General features: G+C 38.9%; 1 protein-coding gene across 2 annotated transcripts; it reads right to left on the reverse strand.

Moving 5' to 3' along the window:
• Positions 1–1,257: 1,257 nt before the first annotated feature.
• stk40 (serine/threonine kinase 40) lies at positions 1,258–19,882 on the reverse strand. 2 transcript variants are annotated; one of them, XM_027149002.2, is made up of 11 exons: positions 19,860–19,882; positions 15,927–16,053; positions 15,495–15,580; positions 14,910–15,053; positions 13,238–13,462; positions 13,091–13,143; positions 9,292–9,407; positions 7,201–7,345; positions 6,617–6,736; positions 4,808–4,892; positions 1,258–4,696 (listed from the first exon to the last, which is right to left on the reverse strand). In XM_027149002.2, the coding sequence occupies exons 1-11, from the start codon at positions 19,860–19,862 to the stop codon at positions 4,478–4,480; spliced, it is 1,323 nt and encodes a 440-aa protein (XP_027004803.2). In that variant the 5' UTR covers positions 19,863–19,882; the 3' UTR covers positions 1,258–4,477. The 2 variants fall into 2 exon arrangements, with proteins under 2 accessions (XP_027004803.2, XP_027004804.2); XM_027149003.2 differs by lacking the exon at positions 19,860–19,882 and adding an exon at positions 18,996–19,245.

The following is a 19,882-nucleotide window of genomic DNA, read 5'->3' on the forward strand; positions in this document are numbered from 1 at the left end:
CCTGCTAACAGCAAGCATGTCCTAGAGATGCACTTTGACTTCATCCTGTGTGACATGAAACTTCCACTAGAGGGCACCTCAAAAGGTTTAACACACTGGTTCTCAGAGAGCCACTACATCACCTTAAGGGGCCTTTTACGGCAAGCCGTTTTAACATTTAATAGCTAAAAGTGACTATCCGGAAATAGCATTACAGATATCAACATATTTTTAACTAGTAACTGCATTCTGATTAGTCAAAATGACAGAGATATCTATAATTCCGTTTTAGCTAGACACGATGATAGCCAAAGGTATTTCAAGATATCTGTAATTACAGTTTGACTAGGAAGAATGAAAGTTCAAGATATCTGATTTGAGATATCTCTAATCAAAATTCATTTGAAGATATCTATAACTAAATTTTGACTATCCATAATTCCGGTTAGAGATATGTACAATTTAATTCTGTTTAATCACAATTTCAGTTCAAGATATCTATAATCTAGTTTTTACTAGTTAAAATAAGATATCTCAAAAAGACATTATAGATATATTTAATTGAGGGGAGTTGAGGATATCTGGAACTGGAATTGTGACTAGTCAGAATTAAATTGTAGATATCTCTAAACGGAATTATGTAGTGTCATAATTTAGTTGTAGATATCCACATTTCACATTTGTGGATATCTACAACTGAATTAAAGATATCTGTAAAGGGAAACTCCATAGACGTGAATGGGAAGAGTGACGTCATTCGTCCTAGGAAGAAAGAAGTTGTGGATATCTGAAAAGACAGTTGTGGATAGGAGGAATGCCATTGTGGATATCAAATTTTCATTTTGACTAGGCAGAATTGAATTACAGATATCTATAATACATATCCAGACTAGCCATTAAATGTTAAAATGGCTTGCCATAGCCTTTACATTATTTGACTGAAAAGGTCTCCCTCCAACATGCCCAAATGACTTACAGTCTGAATGAATATACAATATGATATAATATATATACACACAGTATAATGCCTCAGGTTGTTGGCAAGTTATTCTAAACCAAATCTGAATCCAGATCAGTTGTGTTTATATAAATCTCTTTAGCCCAACTTGTGTCAGAAACTAAAATGTATGACAATTTGATCCCGTCAATAGTAAATATGCTATAACTGTGGTCATAGAGAGCACTGTACAACCTTCAACACACATTTAACATTTGATGCCGTACACCCAATTTGATGCCGTACACCCACACACACACAGCCAGATCAAGCAAACAGGATATTCCATATCAAATTTATTGCTGACATGCATGTAGAGATTTTATAAAGTACAAAAATATGTCATTTATACAAATTTGTTTTATCTGTACAATTACCCAGTTTCTTCTGTGACATCTATCCAAACAAGCAGCTTACAACACCGAACATTTAGGCTGATAACTAATTTCACCATCATCTCATTTTACACCATTTTCCAGTTAGCAGACATATTTATACGACAGGACAAAAAAAAATGGGGACAAGAAAACAAAAGCAAACAAAAAACCCTCTAAATTAAAATAAAAATTTGAAAATAAATCCTCCAAATTTAGAGCTGCAGAGATGAATCTTCTGGGGTTTTTTTTAGTGTATTTTTAACTGGATTACAAATGCAATTTATTTTTTAACACCTAGAGCCACACCCAAATATTCTGTCAACCTAAATGCAGAGATCATGTGGCACAAGTCCAAGTCATGCATTACTTAAAATATAAAGCAATATAGCTGAACAACATAAATGTGTCATGCTGCAAATACACACCTTGGCCTCGTGATGCCAAGGGGCTACAAAGAAGAAAAACAGAAAAAGAAAAAAAAGGGGTGGGGGGTGCAGGGGGTGGGTTCTGTTAAGTCGCGTACATGGGGCATTAACCAACAGTTATGGTCCAACTTAAGGTACTGACTACAGAACCACTCCACCAAGTCACATTTTAAACCCACAGATCTGTGGTACGTTGGTGGAGCTGGGGTCACTAAACTGATTTTCTTCAAGGAATTAAAGATGCATTGACAATTTAATTTTAGAAGGGACTTAAACATGCCCTTTAACTGCCACCCACAGAACTCACCCAGAGAAGCCATCTACAATACTGCAATATATTAAAAATATTCACATTGAAGTGGGAGCACACTAATGCTTTCAATAGTGGCAGGCAACATTACTCTGATAAATACTCCTCATGTCGATGCCTTGGTGTAACTCTACACTCACATAGCTACATCAGGATAATGTTTGCACACTGGCCGCTTGAGTGTGTTGTATTAAACTTGCAGGATAAACTCTAGATAATTCCTTACTGACATAAATGTGCTTTAATTTTATTTGTCTAAAAAATAGAGCTATGCAAAATCAGTCTTGTTATTAATGTAGCTTAATAAACCATCAGGATTGTGGCAACATTTACTCAACAGACAAAAGAAAGGGTTATTTAAAACAAAACAAGGGAAGAAGCTGTAACTGAGGATTACTGGGCAAATAAAAGATCACAGCACTACTTTAGAACTGGATTAGGTGATAATCTTGTGATACTTCACGCCTTACAAGGATGGGGCAGTGTTCAAAATAATAAATGGAAGTCAAGACCATTTGTACACAGTGAATAAATAAAATTGGACCCCCCCGCCCCCAAAAAAAGGAAACCCAAGCAAAGTTAAACAGTTTCACTCATGCATTCTGTCCAATTATTTTGCTCTTTAAAGACAGAGAATACAAACAAAAAGCAAAACAGACTGCCATTGAGAAGCTCAGAGGCCTACAAGGCTGGATTACATTTTCCCCCTAACATGAACGAACCAGAAAGGCCTTCACAAGTCACGGGTAGAGAGGATGATGCAAAGACAAACACCTGTTTAATAAAATAAACAAGACCACCAAAAGGTACAAAATCACCACTCACCAATGAAGTCTGAATCTAAGGCAAGATATTCTGTGGCAATGATTTATACAAGTAGCTTAGATTGGGTTGGTGAACAGTCAAAATTGTAAATATTTATATCCTATGACTCTCAAAGGTGATTATGAAAACAAAAATATGATCAATGTATCAGGAGAACTGCACTCAATCTTTATATACATGATGAATGAAGACAATGGCACTAAAAGTGAATGATGGGTATTCGGGTACGTTACATGCCTAGGTTTTAATAGCCAGTTCCCACTACAATGACCAGAAGGGCAGCCAAGGTTTTGGCTTAATATGGTGTGGCAGAAAAAGAGTGCTGGCTTGCTTTCAAAGGGGCAGCTCAAGATGTTGGCTGTTGGTCACCACAGGGGTGGGGAAGAGATTAAAGCCTACACTTTTGGAGCTTAATGGGGCTTAAACTTCCGCATGATTGCAGCCTCAGCCATCCTTCTTCTGACAGCTTTATAACATCTCTGGTTGCTCTATGATCTCAGGTAATGATAAGCAACCATTAGAATGAAACCTAGAAGGCATGTGATTTAAATTTCAGGAATCCCTGTTTATGACAACTTTGTATTTGGACATTGTTGTGTTTATTTATTTATTTTTTTAAAAATGAGAAGACGAAAAGAAAAAGCTTTGGGACCACTGTAGACCGCACCTTTAGCTGATAAGGCAAGAATATCGTACCTCTCAAGGCAGCAAGTTGCAAAGCAGCTTATGGGACTATTCTTGGCATCTAGAATAAGAGCTTCACGTTGTTAGCTGCTTGGGAATGCCTCATCAAGCAAGGAAGGCCTACAGAGTCCTTGTGTGTTACAGAATAATTTAAGAAATACTGACGCAAACAAAAATAAACTGAAAAAAAAATGGCAGGGGTTGGGTTCTTAAAATGCTACCTTTAACAGGAGAGGAGAGCCAAGCTTATTCAGATTATGAAGATAAATGTATCGCTGGTTTTGACATGCCAGAATGCTGAAAAAATAATAATAATAATAATAATAATAATAATAATGCTCTTCACCTGTGCTTGTGGTCATATCCCCACATTTGGATACCTGTTTTTCAAAACCTTTTAGAGCACAGTTCTAAACGGACTGAGAGACAGAAACAGAGATGTTAAGAGGTAGTTTAGCAATTGTGGATGCAGATGAAGCCCAGTATGGATGGGTGTTGTTGACTGAAGGACAGAGGAACACATGAAGAGACGACAACTGGGGTCAGGTGATCTGAGCTGTTCCACTTGGAAAGTGCTGAGAGTAGAAAAGGAGAATGAGAGGTGTGTGTAATGTGTGCATGTGTACGCACCCATTTGCTACATGATTCAGTTCTGGTATTGCTGCTAATGTCTGTATGGCAGAGTGAGAGGGAGGGGGGTACGGTAGGGGCTCAGAACCTGTTCGACTTGTGCGTTGCTCAAACCAGAGTCAACTTCTTTAACCAGCGAGAGAGGCAGATGAGAGATAACTGTCCAACATGCATCTCCTCACCCAAATGCTCTTTAAAAGCAACCACACGAACGCCCGGCTGCGTGGCACAGCTTGTGCACCATGATCCTCTACTTTCTGAGATAGCGTTGGGCCAGTATGGCTGCGTCCAGAGGGCTGACAGGCTGAGCATCGTGACCCAGACGCCTCACAGGTGGTACACTGCCAAACTGCCTCTTGGTCAGGAAGCTCTTGGCCTCATGGATAGTGTTCTTCTCCTCAGCTAGCAGCAGCTGCTGGCGCATGTAATTCTCAAACTCGTACTGAGACGACTCTTCTGTTACCTTCACCTGAGGAACACAAAGAGACGATTAAGTCACAGTGAAGTTTATACACAGATCCCAGCTTTTGCAATACTTTACAGAATGATTTGACACCTAAGCAGCCATCAAGGCACTGACCTCCTGCAGATGCTCGGGTTGGTTCAGCTGGTCATCGATGTCCGGTACTACCTGCAGCGGGCCGCTCATAGATGATACAGAATGCCTATTAAACATGTCCAAAGAAGCAAAGGATATATTTTGTTGCTTTTGATGTGCACAGGGATAAAAATTTTGCAGTTACAAAGTAATCTTGAAGCCTTTGTCTGGAAAATTATATTCAACATTGTCATCTTAATGTCTGACTTTGGAAAATCAGAGAGACTGAATGCCCTGATTCCCTGCAAATCAGGAAAAAAAAACAACTCTCAAGAATGAATTCCTCCTAGTAGCAATTTGTCTTATTTCTTCCTATTACCGTGATTAAAGTTAAAAACACACACCAGCTGCCTTTTACTTGACATCATGTGCACGTGGTAAAAACACAGCTGAGTCACTGGTCACTGGCTAAACTGAATCAGTGGGTGGAGGAGGTGGTTGGCCCCTAACAGAAAGGCACTTATTTATTTGCTGGTAGAAGCTATATAGGTGTGTGCATTTTGGTCTTCACAGCTTGACACACAATAAGGGAGCCCATTAAATCCTGAGAGTTGATCATGAATTTATGAAGCCTGCTGTCTTTATGCCCTCATAAAAGGCTAAATAAAGCTGAAATGAATGAACATGTTTCACGTGGTTAATTGAAAAGCTTGAACTGCACAATAATTAAAAAGATCCATTGCTTTCATTTTCTTTCTTTCTTTCTTTTTTTTTTATTGGTCGGTTAATCAGATGTACATAAACATAGCGATACAGTCTCAAGTACACAATAAAAAACAATTAAAAGTGGACAATCAGGTGAAAAAGATAGCACATTCTGGTAAATAACAAAATGTACACAGGATCAAGAGAGGTTGTTAATGTGGCACCAGAGAGGTGTCCATATCTGCCAAAAGTCATTAGACCTTTGGTGTATGTCATAAGTGAGCTTCTCAAGTGGAAGTAATATGGACATTTAAGACAACCACATTTTAACAGAAGGTGCCTGAGGAGAAGACCACAATAACAATATACATTTCTTTGACTTCCACACAAGGCAACTGTTTTTAAATTTGGTGTACCTGGCAAACACAGTCTCAATTCCACTATACAGCAGATACAATTCCAAAGAGAAACAAAATTTAAACTTAAGGAGCCTTTGTCAAAAATGATGTACTTTAATCCAAAAAGAAAAGATTTTCTCACAATACCAGAAGCAGTGAAGGAATGTTCCTTTGTGTTTCTTGCAATTAAAACAGAGATCGGAGGAGTCTTTGTAAATCCTTCTTAGACGTGAAGGTGTAAGGTAAACTCTGTTAAAAAATCTGTAGTTGAGTTCGTGAATTCCCAAAGAAGTACATTTAGGGAACACATTGTTACATACGGTGGACCAGTCCATATCGGTAATTCTGTGGCCCAGGTCTTTTTTGTGAAATGGGTTTAAAGGAGTCTTACTCAACACTGAATCTGTTCTTCCTAGGTTCTGAGAATTGCATTCAGGAAACAAAATAAACCTACAGAAAACAATGAACTAATACTGCAGAACCTTGGGGAAAGTGTTATGTATTAGATAGATGTATTAGTCTAGACCCCACTAATGCCGAACAGATGAGCAAAAACAGTTTAAGCACCGAGCCATAAAAACAATCAAAAAGAAAGAGCCCCCCCCCCCCCCCCCCCCCCCCCCCAAGATTACGCTTCTAAAAATACTTTCATCAAAGCCATTAGAGCTGCTGTTTAATAAATGTACTGTAAAAGGAGAGGATGTCAGCAGGGAAAATGGCAGCTAGGAGACAGAATCGTGAAACTCACCAGGAGGCAATAATGCCACTGAGAGACTCGAGCACCTCTGACGCAGTCAGCCTCTGTTGGGGATCTAGCACCAACAGCTTACGAATCAAACACACTGTGCTTTCTGACACACGGCCGTCCCTGCACCGGAGCAAATGCACATCAACATATTAAATTCAAAACACACTAGACTGAATTTGGCTACATTTTCAAGCCATTTTGATGGAGTCTACTGGCTGAAATGTGTTTAGGACAAATGTGTATAAAACTAAATTTATTTATTTCTAAATTCAGATTCAAAAAGTCATATTGAATCATTGGTGCCCCCCCCCATTCTGATGTTTGACAGGAACATCAATTTAAGCTTTCGACCTATATCAGTTTGATTTTATGCACTGTGCTGCTGCCATAGAATTGGCAGGATATACATCCTTCATAGACAGAGCAGATTTTATGGTGTTTTTATTAGAGATTTGTCAGTATGTTACGCATACTTTGTTTTTCCTGTGCAGGGATAGAGATTTTAAAAAGGTCCTGTGGTTTTGAAATCAGTGGAACAGGAGATAAGGTGTGTGTGTGTGTGCGTGTGTGTGTGTGGGACTCACTCTGGGATGGAGTACTCGGCAGCCTTGATCTTGCGAAAGAGCTCTTGAGGTATGCTGTCGTAAAAGGGGAACTGGCCATACAGCATGGTGAACAGCACTACACCGAGAGCCCACATGTCACTAGGCTTCCCACGGTATGGCCGACCTGCAACAGAGCATTTAACAAAAGGTTTATTATATAGAGTTCACTACAAGGGACATTATGTGCTCTGGGACAGTACCAAAGTCCTACACTCCACCTGACAGGACTGCAATAGGGCGACCCTGCTCCCAATGCACAAAACCATATTAATGTTTAATACTACAAACATCACCCCCTGCATATTGCTCTACTCCTCAACTGTGCATTGAAGACACGAGTCAGTGTAACAGTTATTAAAATATATATTTGTTTTGGTGTACTGCACATAATTCCAAGAAATGACCACAAAAGTTACAACAGCAAGAAGGATGTCCTGTTCATGACCAGCAGAAAAGCATGAGTCACCACTAATGACAGCTCCAGCATAATCACCATCGCCATATCCTGTACGCAAGACACATGTTTACACTAGAGCTTCCCAGTGTCTCTGCCTGTAATATACGCTTAGCTGTGCTTCTCTGCTCCATGCATGTATGAAAAAAAAACAACAACAAAAATAAAACAATAGAAAGGAGACACACTAAAGCAAGATAGGAGAAATAAAAGAAGCAAAAAGAAAGAAAGAAAATGGACAGCAAGAAAGAGAGGAGGAAGCAGGAGGAGTTTCCCCTTAGGATGACTCATTGCAATGACTCATTCAGGCGCTGCTTCATTGTTTTTTAGTCACGTTCTGCTGATCTACAAGTCCTTTGTTTTCAGGTGAACAGAGAGGTAACAAACAAACGCTGAACCATTTACTCCAACTGACGATACTACAGTAAATTGCATCTAATAAAACAGAAGCGAGATAGTTTAGCTGATGAACATCACAGCTAAGAGGAAAGTGGTATCCTTGTAAAATTTCACAGAAAACCTATACAAACTACTTAGCCAAAAAACTGGATTCTTTCTATTAAATTACAACAGTAATCTTCAAAGCAGGTCAGGGGTCTCGACTCTGCAATTCATTTAAGTGGTAGAAATCACAAAATAACTTAATGAAGAAACTAAATCATAATAAATTTGATAGTTATTGGGAAGTTTGATTGGCCAATTGAATTAAATATGAAAACAGACCATATCATTATACAAAACACTATAATATAAATATGTACCCCTTCAATCTAAAATTGTTTTGATGATGAAAAGTCTCAGGAATAAAAAGCTCTATGGCTCCATTAACTAGCCTCATTTTACTAACTGCTACAACAGGAGGTCATGGTATATCCAGGTTCTATACGGGAGATACTTGATGCAAGGTGAGAAAACAGCCTGCATGACACACCAGAGCATTACAATGCATCATGTGCATACACATTTACATACTCGCTCACACACGCCTTCATATATACGGGCAAGTTATCTTAGTCAAGCAACCTACAGAACCTCTGTAATATAATATAGTATATGCTCATATTCTCTATGTATATATGCAGCAGCACAATACAGCGACAATTTACAGGAATGAACAAACCAGTGGCACACTATCCAGGTATAATCTATATTGGAAAACCAGAACCATGAGCCATGCGGTCACTCCTGGCATGATTAGTGCATATGTGGGGAAGGTTTGATCACATATTTAAATGTGGAGTGTGACGTATGTAAGAGCTTGAAATTTCAAACTGTTACTTGGGGTTAATTCCTAAACCCCGCGTTCTTATTTGCATATTTGTTTGCATAAATACAGTGAACAGATTGTCTAGTGCTTTTACAAGTGAGAGAAAAAAAATGTATAGCTCTGTAACACAATGACACTATATAGTTTTTCACACTGGTGTCTATTGCTAATCATCTAGCCATAACATTGTAACATGGCACTGTTTCACACGGTACACTTCTGGCCACAGAATGTGCGATTAAGACCGCAAAGCAATATTAAACCTGCTTCACAACCCCAGGTAAAAATGGTGCCCACCCTGTATCTACATTACATGTGAAAAGTCTCTTAAACACATTGAACTACTTACCACTTAGGACGTCTGGGCTAATGTAGGCCGGGCTGCCTCTCTGGTCCTTCAGTAGATCCTCTTCACTCACTAAATGCTTGCCCAGGCAGAAGTTGGTGATTGTGATCCGGTGAGTCCTGCAACATCCACAGACACCTTATAAGCTCAGCTGCTGTACAGATTACAAAGAGTCAGTGCTTATATTTGGCTTTGTACTGCAATTTTTAATGTGTTGTTCTGTCTACAGAAAAACTGTAATTGGAATAAGGAAGCATGTATTCTACGCAAGCTGTCTTTTGAGGAAAAAGAGCAAGGGGTGTAGCACTGTTCCAGCTGGATGGACAGCTCATTTACAGGCCAGAAGATTTTTACTAACAGCTTGAAACCCTTTTTGTATGGTAATAAGTGGAATCAATTTTCATAAGCCACTAAAACGTGAATGGTAAAAAATAAAACAGGACGAAGTATAAAGCCATAAAATGGGGAAGAAGGAAGAAAAAAAGAAGGAGGGGGATAAAAACTACTCATGCGCACACATGGAGCAATGCTACCCGCTGATGCTAGATGAGTGCTCAACGTATCTGTATGAACACGTTTGGTATTTGTGTCCGTGTCATCACGACTAAACTGACGTGGGTGGCAGAAATCCACAGTGCGAGAGAGGGAGAACTGTAATAGCCTGTCTTTATACAGAACTAAACATGCACACAGCACACACACACAAGCAGCCCTTCGACAAACAAGTGAGTCAACCTGTGGCTTAGCATAAATACTCAGATGACTATCCTCCACCGTATCACTGTAGAGGGATGTGTTCGGTGACATTTCAAATTCATGCATGCAAAAAAAGCTGTATGCACAAAAACCAGGGCACACCAATTTCAGCCTCAGGGAACGACTGTTCCAAAAGAGACCTGTGTACAGCTTTCCCATCACAGCTTGTGATGGCAAAGCTTTATTCAGAACTCTGTTCCCACAGCCACATCCTCTTCCTTAGCTTCCCCAAATCTCTCTCACTTTCATACCCTGACTGTGACTAACATGACCGGAGCTACCCTGAAAAACACTTGCAGAATCATTTACCTTGGATGGGCTACAACACCACTATAGCTGTACCATATCTTCACTGTGGTCATTATCTGTTCTGCTGATGTTTAATGCACAGTATGATTTTAATTCCAGGGCTTGGCGACTTTTTCCTTCACTCTGCGGCATGTTTGATTGTCTTGAAGATTTCAATAAGAGTTTAAGGAAACTCAAATCTCTCTATTTCCTGTTAATCATCCTTCTATTTGTGTTGGCAAGAAGGACAAATTGTAAGAACAAGAATATTGGTAATATTGTAAGAAATGTTTTGCCGAGATCTACACAAATGGTTAATAAACAAAAGGTGATTCCTGGCGGCATGCATTATAAATGTATTCAACTCAACTTTTTCATTATACATCCAGTTCTCTTAAAATAATCCTCACTGTCCACAGTTCTCCAACCAATCCTTCCCTTTTTTTTTGCCCCTTCCTCTCTCTTTTTTTTTTTAGGGCCAAACAAAATAGTGACAAAGTCAGGTTAACATGATCGACAGCTCTTGAGTTTATTTTTGTGAGAAAGACTAGTCAGCATGCTCCACTTATGAAAGTCATCCTGGACACTTCCCTTTTTTCAATTGTTATTACTATTTTTTGCATACTGTTATCACCCTTTCCTCTGTCTGCAACAGCTGCACAGATTGGAATAGAGCAAATATTTTTACGTGAAGAAATATTTGGCCTCCAGCTGAGAACCGACATGGTATTTTTACGCAATAAGAAATGCCTCGCTGAAGAAACACCAAGCCAGGTTCCTATTTAAATCAAAGAAACAGACAAAACAAGGGTTTCATTGTCTAGACAACAATGTGTCTGTGCCTAATGTAAGCCGATTTAAAAAAAGTTTAAACAAATACCTGACTATAGTGATGAAGCACAAGAGTAGACACACAGTAGAACTGTAGAAAACAATGGCTCTCACAAATCCCCCCAAAATCCTACCATTTGCAAGGGGATTGAAATACTTAAAAGTTCACTCCAACAGTGTGGTCTCTGTGTATTAACAGCCTAAGGACCCCCAGTGACAAGGCAAAGTGTGTGTGCTCAGCAGGACATGAGAGGGTGAAAGCAGCTGCTTGAGAAGTGTGAGTAAATGCACATCACAGTAGGAAGCCGTACCTCACACAGTGACCCCAAACATCACTTTTTAACCTCTTGTTTAAAAAAAAAAAAAAAAAAAGTCTACCACATTGACATTTTTTTTTTTAGAGACACATCAGCGGACTTCATTCATTCATATTAATATAACCTTCATCCACCATAATCAGATCTATTAAAAAAATGGGCGAACTATGATATTCAGATTGAAAACCTAAACAATGTGATATCCTGAAGCACATCATTTGTCTTCTGAAAGAAAACCTAGCTACAATTTCATGGCGTTCCATGAGGCTTGGTCTTGCTTCAAATTATTCAACAATCAGCTGCCATTAAATTAATTCAGTTTGTCCATCAAAACACATTCAAATGGAAATTGTTCTACCTGGTCAACTAAAATTTCTTTTACCTGAAATTTCAAATCCATATTGAATAATCGCTTTTGTGACTCGGGCCGAATCAGAAGAAGATCCAAGCCCATCTACTTTCAGGTTTGCTTTTGCGCTCAACAGAAGGAACAGGTTGAAGAGATGAAAGGGTATGTGAAAAAACTTTAGAGGGGAGAGATGCGCCAGAGTGACGTGTGTGCTCATGTGTGTGACTCAGCTCTGAGTTATGGATTCTTTGGCTGCGTTCTGTATTGTCTCCAGCTGGGACAGAGTGTTCTGCTCTCCAGCTCCACTGAGTCAGGAAGAGTCACTTTAATCACCAAAAGGAGTGTGTGTGTGTGTGTGTGTGTGTGTGTGTGAGAGAATAGAACGAAATGAATGGCACTGGCACTTTATATGCTTCTACTGAGTTTTCTAATTAATTTAACTTAATCTGGCTGACAATTCAGCATGTTGTTAAGAGCAACAAGTTCAATGACAAATAATTTACTGAAAACTTAATTCAGGACAAAAACATTAAATCTATCTTTTGATGAAACTTACACACAGGGCCTGAAAATCAGGTCTGACTATCCATGAAGAGCTAAAGTCACAACTGAATGGTTATAAGCTGGCATTTAAAAAAAAAAAAAAAAAAAAAAAAAAAAAGACATTTGTCAGACTCATAGTACAGCAAAGTGGGTTCCAAGTTTAGACCAGTACTGGGAGTTTCATTTGGTCTCAGTCTGGCCTCAAACACCACTTGTAATCACACATGAATGTCATAGAATGGGCATTTTCAGTTTAAGTGTATACCATATTTCTTTAATGTCTTACCAAAAATCAGCACAGGTCAGAACCTTCTAATCAAGTTCCTGCACTTATTCAGCAGAAAGAAATATGAAATTTAAAATAAAAAATAAGAACTCAGTGAAGAAACTACTCAGTGTCTGGAAAAGCCTTTGGCGTCAAAATGTTTGAATCCTGTAAGGTTTATTTCACAGAACACCCATGTGTGGTTTCCCTACTACTCTTTTCCTCTTCCAGAGAACACATCACAGGCATGTCACAAACTGCCTTATCTTCACTGGAATACACTCCTAACCACATGACTAATACAAGCCTTTATGCTCCTGAGCTAGGAGCAGGTAGACAAGGCTAGGCTTCACGCTACTCTATAAGCATCTGCTGCAGGTCTGTTCAAAGGCCAAAACCTTTCAGCTGCACAAAGAAGGTAATAAGAGAAAGGAACCAGCAGGGAAGTCTTACCTTTTGTTAAGCACCATGTTTCCAAGCTTCAAGTCTCGGTGCACAATGTTCTTCTGCAGACAGAAACAAGCAAAACAAATTTAAAATATTTATACGGATAATACTTTAATTGTGGAGATGCAAAACGGAAAAGCAGCTACTGCTCACCTTATGCAGAGCCTCGACCACTCGAACTACATCACAGAAGATGACGATGGCCTCACGCTCACTGAGTCTCTTCTCCTTGATGACGTAGTGTTGCAGGTTGATGAGGTCCACTGTTTTGTCACTGAAGTCATGAGCACACAGGCAGTCCAGCACTAGACAGATCCGCTTCTTCATCCTGCGTGTTCTACTGGCCTCCACATCCTCCACAACCTCACAGGAGCGATCCTGACAACCAAACAGAAGTTCCCAGTAACTCAAAATGCTTAGATTCATTTTATTTTAACAAACAAAAAGTCATTTATGCCACAAATCATTTTCAAATTTCAGAGAAGAGGTTTTCTTGCAGTAGTAAACACTACCACTGAAAAGGCCATCAGACCAAAGGATCATGCTACAGACCAGGTAGAGTTGGGTATAAACAAGCAAATAATGGAGAAAATTGAGCCAATAGTACGGACATGAAATATTTAAAAAAAAAAAGTCGTATAGTTTTCTGTAGCCAACTAAATATGAAATGCATGACATATGCTGTTGTAGGGCTTCACAATTGTAGGGCTTCACAATTTGGTACACACAAGCAAAACCGTTTTAAATGTGGTCACAGAAGCAAAAAAAAATCTGTCTTAAATTTGGCAAGTGGTTACTGAAATCATTGGTTAATCAAATGACTGAATGAGGAGTTTCAGCATGTTGGCTGCTGCACAGCTAATGTGAATAATGCAACATAATGTCATGTTTTTTTGTGTTTTCATATCACTTTTATTAATTCGATACTTCTAATAGATGTCAGTGGTGAAACACAGATGCATTCAACTCTCCAGCAGCAGAAATATACCACAGTTTTAATCCTGAGTAAGAGACAGAGCTCCATGCACAAGCTCAGGATGTCATTTAACCCACTGCTGTTGGGTTCACTAAGAACATCACACACAGCTAGGTTTGGCTGGATAAGTTATTTCTGTATGGTTGTGTAATGATTGTTTGCCAAATTTAGTACACCAGGATTAGTAAAATGTGAATGTTCAAAAATTAGAACATCTATTTCATAGCTGATGTTTGGTATGCTTGAGTTTTCATATAATACTGTACATTACCTCACAACACAAATTTTTGGAAGGGGGGGGGGGGGGTTTGCACATCCCTACTCTAGTCATCTAAACGGTTGACATATGGCAGGACATTGATTGGGCTGAGGACATGAATGGGCTGAGGAAAGGCTGGCTCTGCAGACCTAGAGGTCAGACATAGATTAGAAGCCCAGTGGACAGGAATTATATTAACTTAATCAATAGTGTATGAATGGCACCCACAGCTAAGCAGGACATCGGAGAAGCTGTGCTATGCTGGAAGAAGAGTAGCAGAGGCAATGGCAACAATGCTGATGAGTGAGTGGGAAAAGAATGCCTGGTTTAAACAGAAACTAAACTAACTGATGAGTCATACTGAGTGCTGTGGAGAGAAATGTTCCTGTCAATGTAGTGTTTACATTACAAATAACACTGGTGGAGCCTGAACAGGACTTTATTGAACAAACCAATTCCAATCTTAACAGCTGCAAAAAGGAAAATTTGATATACGGCCAAACAAACAGATTCCCAATAAAGTAAAATAAATAAATAAATAAATAAATAAATAACTGTAGGTATGTGCCTTGCATTTGTTTTGACTATACCTGAAAAAGGCCATGGTGATGCACCACTCCATCCTGATTGTGCAGGAGAGACAGCAGCGAGTATTCTGTGTGCAGCAGCATCTTGCCTTGCCTTTCCTCCTGCGTCTCTCCAGACGAGTCTGCACGCTCCTCCAGGGTCAAAATCTAAGTACGGGTCAGAGCACAGAGGTCATGACCTCAATAGATCATATTGTGAAGGATCCACAGGTTCTCAACACCCTTATCAGCAAAGTTGTGAAATCTCGACTGTGATCAAGACAGACTGATAAAATCTTTCATCCCAACACTAGGTTAGCATGGACAATATCTAAGAGATACAAGGCTCTTGGGAGAATAATGGGGTTAAAAGGTTCACGTAGGGCATTCACTCTACAGGCTTCTTGACTCGTTATCTAATAGCACCCCATAAAGTAAGTGCTGGTAATGGTCAAATCTCAACTTTAGATCAGGCAAGTCATAAATTAGGTCTATTTAGGAGGTCACAAGGTTCATGCAAAAGCACCGGTATCTTTTACAGAATCTAACTGCACCCGTAAGCATTACATACAGGAGGAAGTTACGTGTTAAAATTATTAGTAAACTCACTTTTAGCTGGTAGAAATCATCTGTTCCATCTTTCCTGGCCAGACACTGCACAATGCTCTGCACAGGAGAGTTTCCCAGCCGAGGCCCTGTTAGTGAGAGGTGGAGTGGATTTAACAGCTGGTGTTGGACCATAAGGTACAGGGTTCTGCAATTTCTGCACGACCCAAATGTAAACTTAAATGCCACTTCTTACAAGGCATATTAAAATGCTGTTATTTTTAATGCATATTAATATTCATATTGCTATGCATGTAAATCCTATGGTAAAAGAGCACATTGCTAGACTTAGAACCGAAGTTTCACATGTTCACATGAAAAACACCTGTCATTTTTTTTAAATCATTCTAAATCAAGCACTTTTTAAATCACTTTGACCTTTACAAACACAGATGTGAAACTAAAATGTTAACCCAGAACTCTCAGGTCTCTTACCTAAGACAAAGGGTCCGGCTCTCTTAGCATTGTTGCCAGATATCCCAGGACAAAGAAGCTTGCTTGCCCTGCCAGAGGACTCCCCTGCCCCTCTCTCTGCAACACGGCGTCTAGACATTCTGCTGATCTTTAAGGACAAATAAAGCAGATATGGTAAAGAAAAAAAAAATGTATTCATAAATGGGTCGGATTTCTACATGTACACAAAAACTAGAAAATGTTCGTTTAAAATTTACAAAGCACACTATAATAACTATGAGCAGGTCCAGAGTAGAGACAGCAAGCACCTATGAAATAGTGTCGTAAGCAGAACTGACAGAGGGAACCTGGCTCACCACATTCCAAATCAGTAAGAAAACATTCAGTACAGTGTTACTGAGGACTTCCAGTAGACTGGCAGCAAAGGGTGAGTCACCAACAGGAAAAAAAAAGAAGACATTTATGTGGGGGATGGGATTTGGCTTCAGTGAGAGATAACCCCTCCCCGCCACTTTACGACAATCACAAGATCTGCCAACAACGGTGGCCCTGAATGAATGGCAGGCCATCACAGGTCCATTTGCATCAACAGAGAATGGCTGCTCTGGTGAAATCTCCTGAGGAGACTGCAGCACAACAATGGCAATAAATGCAGGAGTTCTACTGTGAACATTTAAATTTTAGTGAGACTGCATGAAAAAAAAAAAAGAATGGAGTTTTGAAACCAGCATGCACAGACAAACGAAGAATTATTTTTTTTTTTTATAAAAAGACTATGGATTTATTATGGATTGCTGATTTAATGCACCCTTTTCTGCTCATCCCACGCATTCTTAATTTGTGAAGTGTATCAACAAACACGAGTGGTGCAAATTTCAAACGAGATTGCAACTTCAGCATTGGTCAAGCACATTCAATTTCACAAACATTTCAAAACTGGATTACTATAGGATTAAGGCAGTCTTAAACAAGTGTAAAAATCTAGGGTCATATAATGTATAGCAGGGACTTTTGTCTATTTGTCTTGTCGAGAAACTGGTTTCTATAATTTGCTGAAACTCTTTCCCTAGTTCCTGTAAGAAGGAAGTGAATGCCTAATATTAAAGTGTGACTCACAAGCGCAACTGCATGGATCGCACTTTCCAAAGCCTAGCTAAAAATGTAACAAATAAAAAAATCTCGAATCAATTCATTACAAAATAGGACAAGCAACATAACAGAGACAGACTCAGGCTATTAGCCTAAGTGAATTCAAATGAACTGACCTCACATTTTAAATTAAGTCATACCACAGCGCTGTATTCTTAAATACGGTCCATTTTAAATAATGGCACCTGGCAACAGTACAGGCTGTAAATCAAATCACATGATATACAAATGCTCACAGGGAACGCAAACAACCGACAAAATCTAATAAAAAGGCTAATAAATGGAAAATCATCATACAAAATAAACTATTAAAGTTCTTTAACATTATGAAAGGAGCTGTGGGTATCTGTTTTGTAAGTTTTCTGCCATATATGTAAGTCTTTAGGACAAAGGACTTTAGACTTTATGGTTCTTAGTAAAAATGACTGATTTTTTTTCTTGTATATTATTTAAAGATTAGAGGAAATAAGAGTTTGGTGATGTGCCTCTGGTGTAATGTAAGCAATAACAGGAACTAACTTGTCTCACAATAGTTAAACAGCTTAAATGGTTAAAAGTACATGCTGCTCATTAATAGACTAAACATTGTTGTTGCTGTAATTATTGTGGTACAAGCAGAATAAAACAGACACACTATTATAGCAAAATAATCAAGTTCATTTCAGGGCATATTCCTTACTGAATATTCAGTGCATAACTGGGTATTCAGGATATAATGCATATTTAAGATTTGTTTTTTTATACCTCTAAAGAAGAGGCATGAGAAGGAAAAAAATCCTTAAAGCCAGCCCTCAGCACCATACACAGCTCATCTGGGAGTAGGAGTAGGAGTTCAGTTGGCTGCTATTGTACATAAATTGTCAGCTTCATCATCACGGATGCCTGTCTAGCTCCAGACTGCTGACAATGCGACAGACATGGTCACATGGTCATCACCCGTCGAGATCTTTTAAATGGACAGTTTTGCACAATGAAACCATGTCCACGCGTTATCTCGTCCAAAGAGAATGTATACTTTAAACGTTTGGATTAGAGATAATCTTGCGGTTTAATAGTCTAAAGCGTTAGTTTATATGGGAAGTGATGTCACCGGTGTGTGTATGTGTGTACACCGCTTTGTAAACACATGCCAGTCTCATTATCCAGGGAGCTAAATTTAAAGCCACGAGTTTCAGCCATATGTGTGGAATCACAGCACCTCAATTTACCAACGGATCTGCGCTCGTTCTTTTTTTTTTTTTTAAAGTTGAAAACCTTTTTTGTAAAGTTTTCACCGAAAGAAAAACCAAACCACCAGAGCATTGAATACAAGACCACGCTACAGCATCTAAGGCTTCAGCAACAAACAACGTTAAATTAGTGTTGAATAAGAATGAATTAGAAGACATCTGATAGTCTTTACCATCACTCGGTCATGTCCCCTGTTGTGCAAGACCCTAATGTTGGTCACTGGACGCGTTAACACACACACAGATTAGGAGCAGCTCGGTCACAGGAAGAAAGGAACAGCTCAATCTGCCGCTCACTTCATTACACTGATCTCGCCGAATTCGATTCGGATTTGAGAAGCTAGTAAAATGTTAGCTTTCGTGTCCATGTGAAACCGTCCAGTTAATATAGGAGAGGATGCAGTTTGTTTCTATAGTGAAATAAATAAACTGTCTTTGGTGTATACTAGCCACACAGCTAACATTTCCAGCTGATACTTTTACAGCTAACTTAAACGAAGCTGTTAGTCGAGGACAAAGCTAATATCTTAATAGCTCCTGCTAATACACTGTTAATAAACAAACTGTTATTTTTGAAAACTAAATGAACTACATTCTAGCCGGACGCGACGAATTAGATATTCGTGTAGCTTTATAGCTAACCAGCGAGTGTTATATCGGCTCTTTAACGCAAAGCTCGGTCCACTGACTCAAGGGCCATTTAATAACTCACCTCTAGCTAAAACCGGGGGATATCCTGTGTTGTCTACACAAACGCCGACATCTTTATCCAAATCTTTTCCGAGGAGCGCTGCACTGACAGTTCCTCCACACCACAAAAAGTCTGTCTTTTAAAATGCACGTTTTTTTTTTCTTCTTCACAGCATTACCGAAACTGGTAATCAGGAAAAGCCTTCTTGGGACTGCTGATCACATCTTTCCATAACAGCACCACCTGACAACGGAAATGACGCACGAAGGATAAGCGACAGTGCAGCTCAGCCAATAAAGGCGGAAATCCCGCCTCTGCTCAGTGCAGCCAATTACATGCCTTGTCTTGCAGCAGAAGTAGAAGAAAAAAAAAACCCATTCTTCTCAACACGTTAGTTGAATATTTCTTAAAGGTTATACTCTTCAAACATCAATGGTTAGGATATAAACAGCTAAATAATTTGTCAAATATGTGAATTCATTCAAGAAATTAACAGATTATATTAGTATAGTTCATAATTATCACATAAAAAATAAATTAATAAAAAAAAACACAATAAATATATAAAAATAATAATATATAATAAATAATATAATACACACACATACATATATACACACACATTATATATATACACATTATATAAGTGAATGTTAGTTTATAACAATGTCTTGTTTGAGGACAGATCCTGCTTGGACTGACCAGCTACTAAGTCCAAAAACACAAGGCAAGCTGGGCAAATTTGTAAATAGAAACCTCTGAATCATTGCTGTTAAAGTAACATCATATTCAGGTTGTTTTAAAGGAAATGACACAACACTAAGACAACCTGATAACTTCAGGCATTTATAGACCAAGCAATTGGGAAGTTTAAAAATAACTCACCATTTGGTGAAGATGGTCTTCCA

This window comes from Tachysurus fulvidraco, chromosome 3 (assembly GCF_022655615.1).
Source record: "Tachysurus fulvidraco isolate hzauxx_2018 chromosome 3, HZAU_PFXX_2.0, whole genome shotgun sequence".
Classification (NCBI taxonomy): Eukaryota; Metazoa; Chordata; class Actinopteri; order Siluriformes; family Bagridae; genus Tachysurus; species Tachysurus fulvidraco.

Coding starts and splice junctions, on each gene's coding strand:
- stk40 (XM_027149002.2), bottom strand. Junction 13,463..14,909: donor ATCACCATGGCCTTTTTCAG/GTATAGTCAAAA, acceptor TTTGGTTGTCAG/GATCGCTCCTGTGAGGTTGT. Junction 7,346..9,291: donor TAGCCCAGACGTCCTAAGTG/GTAAGTAGTTCA, acceptor GCTCTGTTGCAG/GTCGGCCATACCGTGGGAAG.